The following is a 10,772-nucleotide window of genomic DNA, read 5'->3' as shown; positions in this document are numbered from 1 at the left end:
CGAACCCTCGATCAGGAAGATTCCCTGGAGGAGGGCATGGCAACTCACTTTAGTATTCTTGCCTGGAGAATCCCATGGACAGAAGAGCCTGGCAGGCTGAGGTCCATAGAATCACAATGAGCTGGGCATGAATGAAGTGACTTAGCACGCACCTACCTATCTAGCTAGCTACCATAAAAAAGTAAATGTTTGAGAACTGTTAATTTTTACAAACTGATCATTTACATTCTATACCCCCAAACTGGCTAGCATTCAACATAGACTATAACAGAAGAAAAATGTTCTTTCTGTGGTCCTTAAGATCAATTTACTAAGTCATCCTAGATGGACAGTTCCAACCTCCATAGGCTTTCCCCCATAAGCCTTATGTTGGACAAGAATTTGTTATCACTCCACAAGTAATATTGGACTTAATATATCTAAGTTGCCTGCTGGATATTGACTGTATAAAAAACACTATATTTCCATTGATAGCTATCACCTATTAAGCATTTACCACATACCAGGAATGCTAGAAATGAAATAAATCTCACAGGTTATTTTTACTCGTGTCTGCATTTAAATAAAAATGAACTGAGTTATAGAGATGTCAAGGTTATTCATCTAAGATCATATGGGACAGGGCAATAGAGAGTGACTTTTAATCCTATTTAATGCTGTTTCTACTGCGTCATCTGGTTTTATCTGACCTCCTGTGATTCTAGGGAGTCTTACAAAAGTCTCTTGATCTTTAGGAGATAATTTTCTGTATGTAGTCTAAGTATTTCATATTAACCTTAAGTTCACATAAACATTTGCCCATTTGGATTACTTAGAAGAGACTGAATTAGAGAGTCTGACGAAAAAAGGTTTTCTTTTGTAAGTTCAGACATAGTTTGTATCAACTTATACATGTATAAGAATAAATGTGTATATACATATTAAATGTGTACAAATAATACAGGGGAGTAGAAAGCAGATATATTTTAAAAATTTACATTGTCTTTCTTTTCCATACATCATTTATCTAGTCTGCATTATGCTTTTAGGTTTTAGCTAATTTGTGTTCAGGGAGTGTAAATTTGCTTAAGAATCTATCAAAGTAAAAAGTGGTTTAATAAGTAATTTTTTCAGAAAAATTATATAGATATGCCCATACATACACACATAAGCATACACATACAAAACTATATAGATAGATTCAAAAGTAAAATATCTATGATGATGTGTGTAAGTCTGCATACATATGCAGACACATATATGTATGTATACACACACATAATCTACATTATTTTTGTGATGTTACTTCTATCAACACAGATAACTGTGGAACTACACCTATAATTTGAATTGGTATTTTCAGAGACACACAAGACTTTTATTCCCTACATGCTTCTTTGTTTTAATATAAGTATTTATTTATGTCTTGAAAGGTATTTGCAGGTGCCTTTGGGGACAGCATCTCTGGTTGTTTTGCGCTTAGTTTACATTTACGTTTTACTCTATTGTCCACAGGCTGCTTTGTAAACCCCATAACTCGAATGTGCAGACTGTTCAGAATTTAAGGTGAATTAATAGTATGGCTCTTTGAGTCACAGAAAACACTATTAAGACAACAATCTAAACATTTAAGGGGAAGAATCTTGAAGTCATATCATAGTTTCTTTTTTAATATGTTTCAAAAAGTAACTGACTTCACAAATACCAGCTCTAACATGATTTAGACAGCTGAGAAACAGGCAAGTATATTTTAAAGTACTAAAATAAAACACATTTATACAAGTACAAAGCAAAACAATGCGGATAGAAATGTTAAACTTTATGAAAAAATCATTTGCAATTCACATCAAAAGAATTTAACATTCTCTATCATTTTAATAGCACAAGCTGCAACAACAGAAAAAAATAAAAGAAAAACATACACACACACCATCTTAAAACCAAATCAGTTAAAGTGCAGAAAAAAGTAAGTACAAGCACTTGTAGCCCACACAAATCTTTTAGGATTGGCACCATCTCTCTAAAACATCTATATTCTATATAGATTTCTAATTACAACACCACCAGCAGCTGCCATTGAATTCTAGAAATACACACAATATACATAGTATATTTGTTCACATTGGGAAGATCAGTGAAATTCAGCCAACTAGTTTATACATGCCGCATTCTTCAACAGATAGTAGAGCATCTCTCAGGCTTCAGGCCCTCTTTAAAGTGAATTCCAACTTATCTTTACGGTTTTCACTGATCTGTATATTTTTCACAGTATAAAATTGTAAATGGTAACTATAGAGATTCTGACAGCTTGAGGGTTATTAATAAGCTGTGGCTAAATGTGAACTCAGGTAATAACCTTTGAAGTCTCCGAAACACGTACATTTTGCTGGGAGACTAGAACAGGATTTTTTTTTTTTTTTTAAAGAGTTTTATTCCTGGTTTGGAAGTCACAGAATTGCACAGAATTATACAATTCATTGACAGTCAGAAATAGTTCCTAGTCTTTCTGATCACATGCTGGTAACAGCAGAAACTTGGGAAAGACTGTTACTAACAAGGATTAGCACATTCAGGGGTCTGCTTTTTTCTCTTTGCTTCAGTCAAATCTCACATGGTTCTCCTTTCCACACTCCCTTTCTGTTCCCCAAAGCCTAACCCAGAGAGGTGGTTCTGCTTCTTCGAGGTGCAGACACGGTCTTCTCAGGCGGTCCCCATCGCTTCCCACGATAGAGAATGGGTGGACTGCTCAGATAGTCCGTACAACTTGATTGAACCAGGTCTTCTCTTTTTAATCCTGGGACCAAACTGTCCTTTAGGGTCGGTTTTCTGAAATTCAGCATTTCATTGTACTTTCCCCTTCCCTTGAGTCATGCTAGTCCCACCTGAATTATCACTGGGCACCAGGAACAGATTGTTTTCTAGGAAATTCAGTGAAAATAGGTATTCAAATGAATTGTGAAGTTCATATCCTAGCCCTAGAATGAATATTCAGTTCTCTTTTGTACTGTAGATTTAACTTGGAACCTGGTATTAGAATTGGCAAAGAGACAGAGTTAGCATCATTCCAAAAGAAAAGATCCCAAGAATGCATTACCAATAATATTATATATTATACAATATACTGAATGAAGTGGCAAAGGGTTATATAAATACACAGAAAAATACCTCTTGTTCTCCTCTAATTAGATAAATTATTTTTCTTAGTTGACTATTAATTCACATAGAATTATATGATGGCAATTTATTCACATTAAATTTTAATTTCTAATGAATTTTCTCATGTGGTAGTATACTTTTAAAGGAAATATGTTACTAAAAAAATAGAAAAGGAATTTGATCATGGAGAAAGTTTTAAAAATGTTTTCCTGTTGGTCAACACAGTGAAACTTGTATTTGAGAATACAGTGGAAACCAACATAACGGTTCTTTGAAACAAATTTAAAAACTTAGAGCATACTTAGGAAGGTTTCCATGCCTAAGAAATCAAGACAGGAACCCCCAGGTGAATGCCACCCTTTTGATGAGAATCCAGGGATATTAGTATTTACTTCAAAATATTTACATTTGTTTTTCAAGTAGAGGCAGACATTTGCTTTCAATGAAACCACAAAACTTAGCTAGATTGACTGTTTCAAGAGTCTCATAATATTTGGGATCAAGGGGCTCCAACGATGCTATTTTCAAATTTGTACGGGAGGTTTGATTTTTAAAAAATTACTATTTTAGTAAAATAATGTTAGCTTTTAATGTTTTATATTGGGAGATTTAATTTAATATAATTTAATATGAGAATAGTTATCAGGAAAGGTAAAACGGTGTATTATAATGTTTCAAAGTAGAGAATGATAAATTATGGTAATAGATATATTTTCATTTCTCAATCCCTTCTTTTAAGTAGATGTGAAATAAAAAATAGCAAATAAGGATATTGAGCAAAAGGAAAAAGGTTTTTATTTATTTTTCTCTCTGCTAAAAATATACTTCTGCCTTACAGCAAATCTTTCTCATAAGGCTATCTTTAGTATAAGGCTGGGTCAACTGGACTTTAAATTTATAGGATACCTCCTCCTTTTATTACTATCCTTATTTAAAAATCAAAAACATTTGGCACCTGAGGATAGCTGTAATGGGAGGAAGAAAGAGATGACAGTGGATGCAGGTCTTGAGCTGAATTCTATCTATAGGAGCCTATCAAAGCACAGATATGTCTATTATAACTCTAAATCTCTTTTCTGCAGTTTTTAAAAAGTGACAGTATGAAGTGCACAAAATTATATTCATAATTATTTTAAAAAGGAAAATATTAATAATTGCTTTGCCTCTTTTTGGAATGGCTAAGAAAGATTGTGTGGTTTGTATCTGTTAAGGTTCCTCTGTTTTAGTTTTCTGTATTGCTTTGAAAAATCTACATGTGTCATAGTTCATAGCTGCCCTGTTTAAGCAGCCAAGAAAAGTTAAAATCACTGCTCACTGGCATAGCTAAATCTATGCTAAGCCGACTTGACAGTTTAAAGTCTCCAGTGTATTAAGATCGTGTTAATTTTTTGAACAGTCCCTCCAATCACGACAGTGTCTTCATTGGGTCTACAGACCATTCTTCCAGTGGTGGGACTTGAAAAGAACAGAGGAGTTCTTTGTGCATCAGGTTCTCAAAAGAAAGGAATGAAGAAGCCCAAATGCATATTTTAAATATTTTAGCTGGCAATGCATTCATAATGAGTGGCCACATTTCATGAAAGAGATAGCCAAGCTGGAGCTCAAGAATTATTATTATTAGAAAGAATTTCCAGCTACACAACGGCACCCCAGTGAGGGAATTACAAAACAGTATTCCAGAAAATATTTTTTGCTACTCCAGTATTGATTGGCAACATGGTGAAATAGTCAAGAAATCTTCCACTGGTTTTCTTGGTTAATGGAGGTGAACTGAAATAACTAGGTGGAATCCAGGATGCAGGCTTTTGGAAGAGGAGGTCACAACCAAATTGGAAAGTGTCTGGTAAAAGCCCTACATACATCAGCGCGGCCCTCATCACACAGTTGCGTGTTGCCCATGGGACACACTCATATCAACGCCTCAGCAAATACTGGGCCCATGTCTGCTTTCCAAGGTCTTTAAAGGAAAAAAGGAAAAAAAAAAAAAAGAGGAAGAGAAAGGTTGATGTTTTGGTCCCAGATTTTGAGTTTGTTAGAAAATGTACATTCATGTTTGGTGAATCAAAGAATCTTCTGGGAAAAGAATTAAAGTAAACAAACAAAAAAAATTTTTTTTTTTTTTACAGTTGCTTATTAAGTATGCCTTTCAACCCTCCGTTTTGCTGTTTCACACTCCTTGCTTCCCTAGAGCAAAGCACTTGGGATGTAACTGGTTCAACAAACTCCTCGTGAGCCCTCAAAAGTAGAAGCGGTGTTTCTTAAAGCCCATGTTTTCTAAGGCCACTAGAAGAAAATCTGCCGAAAGGTTTGTGGTTGGTGTCTTCGTCGGTGGATGGTAGATAGCACTGTTGATCTCGTTTCCACTGCGGGTGTACGCGATGTCTTCCACCTCGGGGTCTTAAGCAGGCGCCCAGGCCTGTCCTTGCTGTCTGTGGGGACACCGGAGGGTCTCGGCTTCTTGGGGCGGGGGGGACCCCGGCGTGGTTTCCAAGGACATTCACAAGGACGAGGAGCTCTGGGTGTAATCTCTGATGATAAGCGTGTCGTACTTGGGAGACGATGGGATACACAGGGCTGACTCGGACACCGGCGAGTTGGGGGTGGTGCTCCCCGAGTCCACCGAGTCCCTGAAGGGGGACGGCGGCGTGAGCGCCACCAGCTCCTCCAGGTCCGCCTTGCCGCCCGCAGCCTCGGGCCCGGCCGCCGCCGCCGAGGGCGAAGGCTCCCGGGCGGCGCCCTCCGCCGGCGAGGCCGCGCCGCCCGGGCCCTCGGCGGCGGGCGGCGGCTGGATCTCGGCGAACGTGGTCATCACGGCGGCGGGCAGCTGCATCTCCGTGGGGATCAGGTAGGCCGAGCAGAGCGCCGCGCCCGCGCCGGGCGTCCCCGGGGAGGCCAGCATCATGGAGTTGAGCTCGCTGATGTTGGCCGTAAAGCGGGTCACCACGCTGCTGATCTGCTCCAGCAGCGAGCCCTGCGACGAGCTGCTGCGCGCGGCGGGCTCCGAGCGCAGCGAGCGCGCGTCCTCGTCGTCGGGGAGGCCGCCCGCTGGGCGGCTCAGCGTGCTGATGGGCGACGGCGCGCGCGGCACCGCGCGGCGCTCCTCGGCCTCGGCCGCGGCGGGGCGCGCCTTGGGGCCGGCGTCCGGGGGCTCGGGCCCGCCGCCGCCCGCGCCCCCCGCGCCGCGGCCCTCCGTGCTCTTGGGGAAGGGCTTGATGACGGCCGTCTGGTTGGGGTTCTCCTTCTTGTTGATGTGCACCGACAGCCTCTGCCACAGGTGCTGCCCGCGGCTGCTCTTCTCGTTCTGCGCCCAAGTCACCGACTTGCCGTTGGAGCTGCGGAGAGAAGGTAGACGAGAGGTGACTGCGCGCTCCTCCGTGCTGGTGGGGGGGCCTGGGGGGCTGGAGGGCTCGGACTGGGGACAGGAGGCATCCAAGGACACCAGGGGAGGAGATCTGGGAGCGGGCTTTTTGCTGCCTTTGAGTTCAAGGCAGCTCTCTCGTCTCTGGCCTTCCGTTCATCATAACCGCGAAAGGATGTCTAAGGGGATACTAGGAAGCTTAAAGGGGTTGTTCATGGGAGCCCTGGAGGAGGAAATGGCAACCCACTCCAGTATTCTTGCCCCGGAAATCCCATGGACCGAGGAACCTGGCGGGCTGCAGACCACCAGCTCGGAAAAACCATCCAAGAAGACTTAGAGACTAAACAGTAATGTCAGTTCCGCCCACCCGGGAGTGGGGCAGTTGGTGAAGTTGCAAACCTAGAAGCAAGGGCTTGCGGTATTGTGGTTGTATGTAGATATGCCCAGGACACAGCACGAGCTTCCTAACGTTGGGAGCCTCTGACAGGAAACGTTAGAACTAGGAGCACCCCTTAACTTGATCATCAGGAGGGACCGTAGAGGTAGGAGTCGGGGGTCACCAGGAAGGAGATAGTGGTTTCAATTCAGTTTTTATTCTGCAGGCCTGTGGTTGGTGCATTTAACTAGGGTTTGCTGTAAGAACTCCTGACTTGGAACACGATTTTACTTAGTCTGACTTATGGGGTGGAAAATACAAACTCAGTGAACACATACACTGATTTATAATTAGAACTTTTTTACCTCCTAGAAACTTTCCTCACACATTTATTTTTAGGCCTAAAAGTGAATAACAATTCTGCCAGGGAGCATTGCAGTATTATTGCCCTTGGCACCTGGCACACTACGTTCAAGTTAGGGTCTTGATGAGTAGCGCCTGATTGACATGGTTTCTTGGAGCCTTTCTCCTGCCTTTCTTTCCCAAGTAGTCCTTTCTGGTCTCCCCTTTGGAAACTGAAATCAGCTCTGGTGAAGAAAGCCTCTAATGAGTTGATGCTTCAGACTTACAGACAGACGGCCTGTACCCTCCTTCCCTCTAAAAAAATGAGACAGCTGCCTCTCAGAACACAGACTATCAGGAAGTTCACTTATGTTCAGTGGATGTGGCCTGGCCTTCAGGGAGGTGATATGGAGAGATCCTGGTGTGATTTACCCCCAGGAAGGAATGTGAGAGCTCTGTAACTAGGGCTCTGTTATGCCCAGACAGTTCTGTTCTAGGTGCTGTGGACCAAGAGAAAGCCCTCGGTAGTCTCTAAACAAAGGCTTTAGCCACCCAATTTGATTATCTCAGCTGGTAGCTTTTAAACTTGATAGCATATAGGACTCACCTGTGGTACTTGTCCTATACCCGGGACCCCAGAGACTCTGATTGTCTAAATTGGGTTCCATGGATCCACGTATTTGACAAGCACTTTGCTTCCCTAAAGTGATTGTGCAGTCGGTGTTTCCCAGACTAAGAAACTCTTAACAAGAAGGTATCCTTTTTCTCTGGGTTCCTGTTGTTCCCTTGACCTCCTGGCTGGCAGACTGGCCGGCCTTTGCCAGGCAAGGGACCGAATTCTGTTTGGAGCCCACCTGCCTTGGGACTGCCTACTGCAACTTTGATAGCCTGTCTTGCTTGAGATGACCACTCCCTTGATAACAGACCACTGTTTTTACAGCCCCCATGACAAGCATACTTCCTGCCTCTTTGCCACACTGCTTCCCATGTCTTCATCTGTCCCTTTCCACTGTGTGGCCTTCCTATTTTTCCTCTTTCCACTGAAATCCCAGTCCATTTAATCTACCCTGTATTTTGCCACTTGGTGCCCTTCAAAATTCTGGAATATGAGATATCCCCGCCCCAACCCTGCCCCAGTGGACATTATTTCCAGCTATTGAGGTTTTATGCATCCCCAGTAACAGAAGGGACCCTGCTAACCTAAAACTTTCTAGGGAGTTTCAGGTTTGTTGTTTTTTTTTTTTTTACATTTTTGCATTAACCTGACCTGCCACCCTCTATGTCTTCAGTGCATCACTTTCCCTCTTCCCAAGTGTCCACTAACTTCTGGAACATGGCACAGGAGAAATGGGCCAAACGATGTATGGGATTTGATTGGGAACACGGTTCCCAGCAACCCCGTTTCACCCCCGTTTCTCTCCTGCTGGCAGGATAAGAAACAAAGTCTTTTGGGTAGCTGAGGCCACTTTTGCTGCAAAGCACAGGCTAGAAGCTAGAAGTGTAGCTGGATTCACTCTACCAAGCTTTACCCTAGGGAAGCTCTCGCCCCCAGCACACAGTTTTAATGGAACGTAACCCTAACAGTAACAGTCACCAGAATGCCAGGTAGCTGGGCTCCCAGCCAGGAGAGCGGGTTGAAAACCCTTCGGGTGAATGTGTGAGAAGGAAATGGTCCCAACGAGTGTCGGGAAAGAGCAAATTAGCCAAGATGGGATGGTCAGGCTCTCTCGCCCCACCCTCTCACTACATTTTGTAAATAATGGTTATGTAACAGCTGAGCTCACTTAGGGCACTGTGCATGCGCCTCCGGAGGCACTCGCTTGCCCACAGGCTGCTTTTGTTGGGTAGGAATATAGAAAGTGAAAGTGAAGTCGTGTCCGACTCTTTGCGACCCCATGGACTGTAGCCCACCAGGCTCCTCTGTCCATGGGATTTTCCACGCAAGAATTCTGGAGTGGGTTGCCGTTTCCTCCTCCAGGGGATCTTCCTGACCCAGGGATCGAACCCAGGTCTCCTGCATTGTAGGCAGACTCTTTACCGTCTGAGCCACCAGGGAAGCCCCAAGGTATATATAAGCTCCACCTTAAAAAGCCCTTGGGGTGGTGTTAGGGCTGTGCTATGGCTACGTTAGGCTGGTGAGGCTGTGGAAGGGCTGTGTCCACTGGGTCAACCAGGAGAGAATAGAGCATGTCTGTCGCTGCCACAGCCGCGGTGCCGGGCCCCAGAGAATAAACGTATGTGCAGTTCTTAGGGCTCCTCGCGTTTTCTTCCAGCCTCATAGCTCACGCCTTGCTCACCACAGGTTCAGTGAACAGTGCAAACTGATCAGCAAGATGGTTGGCATGGCCGGCAGGATTGGCCAGACACCAGGCCACCTGCACAGGGGACTGCCACCTTTCCTGGCCATGTCTTTGCTCACAGTGAAGGAGCCTGTGGTCACACAGGAGAGAGCGCACCAGGCAATCTAAATAACTGGAAATGGACACAGGAGACACCGGAGACACCGGAGACATGGAGTCCCTACCTGAACGCTTCATTGCCTTTCTTGGGTCATGGGGTATTTTTTTTTTTCTCCAAAGCACATGGGAATTAAGAGAAAACTGACCTTAAGACATTAGTCAGTTTACTAGTAGAATGTGGTTTCCATGAAGATAGGGACCTATTCTGTCTTGTTCATTGGCACACAGCAAGATCTTAATAAGGGTTTGATGGAAGATTAGGATTTTTAAGCCAGCAGGGCCATTGTGTGGTGTCCTGGAAAGTACAGTGGACAAAGGATTCTAAAATCAGGGTTCTAATTCTGGATCTGCCATTCTGGATGCTTACAAAATAATAATCTCCTTTAAGTCTCAATAAAAAAGCAGGTGGTATAGACTTCATTTGGTGAAGACGGTTCTGAGGATTAAAGGAAACAACGAAAGTAAGAAGGTATCTAAGGAGTTATTTTTTGCATTCTATGTGAATGCTAAGTTTCAAGAAACAAAAATAATTTCTACAGTTGGCCCTCTGTATCTGCAGTTTCCCGTCCGTGGCTTCAACCCAGAGAGTCAGGTCTGCTGTTGGCTGAATCTGTGGATGCGAGACCTGAGGCCGAGTGCCGACTGCTTTCGTTTTACTGTGCCGTTTATGTCAGGAGTCTGAGTAGCTGAGCCCTTGGTGTCCATTGGGACTCCTAGAATCAGTGACTGGGGATGTGGAGGGCCCACTATTCCTGTGCTGTCTTGAGCTCTGTTTGAGGAAGGGAGACTTCAGTGCGGAGTGTTTATGGTAATACCATAACATAGTTCTGGTTGTTCCTCCTTAACCTGACCGACTGTACCCAGCTGTGGAGTTACATAGGGTTTTATCTGCGGCATGCCTTTTCTCACCCTAGCTGTCTCCTTGGGTGATCACCTCTACTCCACTAGATTCTACGTTATTCTACTTCTTCCTGCTCTTTCATTTGCACTCCCTCCTCTGCCTGTTTCTTCCTTTTTGCCTAAATAGTTCCTTTTTTTTTTTTGAACTTTACCTTAATTGTTTTTTCTTGAAGGAAGTTTTCCTGATGCCATCCCCGACCGG

The 10,772-nt window shown here is 43.7% G+C and overlaps 1 protein-coding gene and 1 long non-coding RNA gene across 3 annotated transcripts in view; one reads left to right on the top strand and one right to left on the bottom strand.

The window, feature by feature from the left end:
- Positions 1–1,375: 1,375 nt before the first annotated feature.
- GRM5 (glutamate metabotropic receptor 5) overlaps positions 1,376–10,772 on the bottom strand; it is a 644,237-nt gene continuing 634,840 nt past the window's right edge. For both annotated transcript variants that reach the window (XM_042237642.2, XM_060404226.1), the window contains one exon: positions 1,376–6,467. In XM_042237642.2, coding sequence (XP_042093576.1) covers positions 5,633–6,467 — 835 coding nt within the window. In that variant the 3' untranslated portion in view covers positions 1,376–5,632. The remainder of the gene's footprint in view (positions 6,468–10,772) is intronic.
- The window catches only part of LOC132658363 (uncharacterized), a 39,499-nt gene continuing 34,631 nt past the window's right edge, over positions 5,905–10,772 (top strand). Inside the window, exon 1 of the long non-coding RNA XR_009597913.1 lies at positions 5,905–5,980. This is a non-coding gene — a long non-coding RNA (uncharacterized LOC132658363). The remainder of the gene's footprint in view (positions 5,981–10,772) is intronic.

The sequence above is a fragment of the Ovis aries genome, chromosome 21 (genome assembly GCF_016772045.2).
Source record: "Ovis aries strain OAR_USU_Benz2616 breed Rambouillet chromosome 21, ARS-UI_Ramb_v3.0, whole genome shotgun sequence".
Lineage (NCBI taxonomy): Eukaryota > Metazoa > Chordata > Mammalia > Artiodactyla > Bovidae > Ovis > Ovis aries.
Note: the sequence above shows the minus strand (reverse complement) of the source record. Positions and strands in the feature narration are given on the sequence as shown.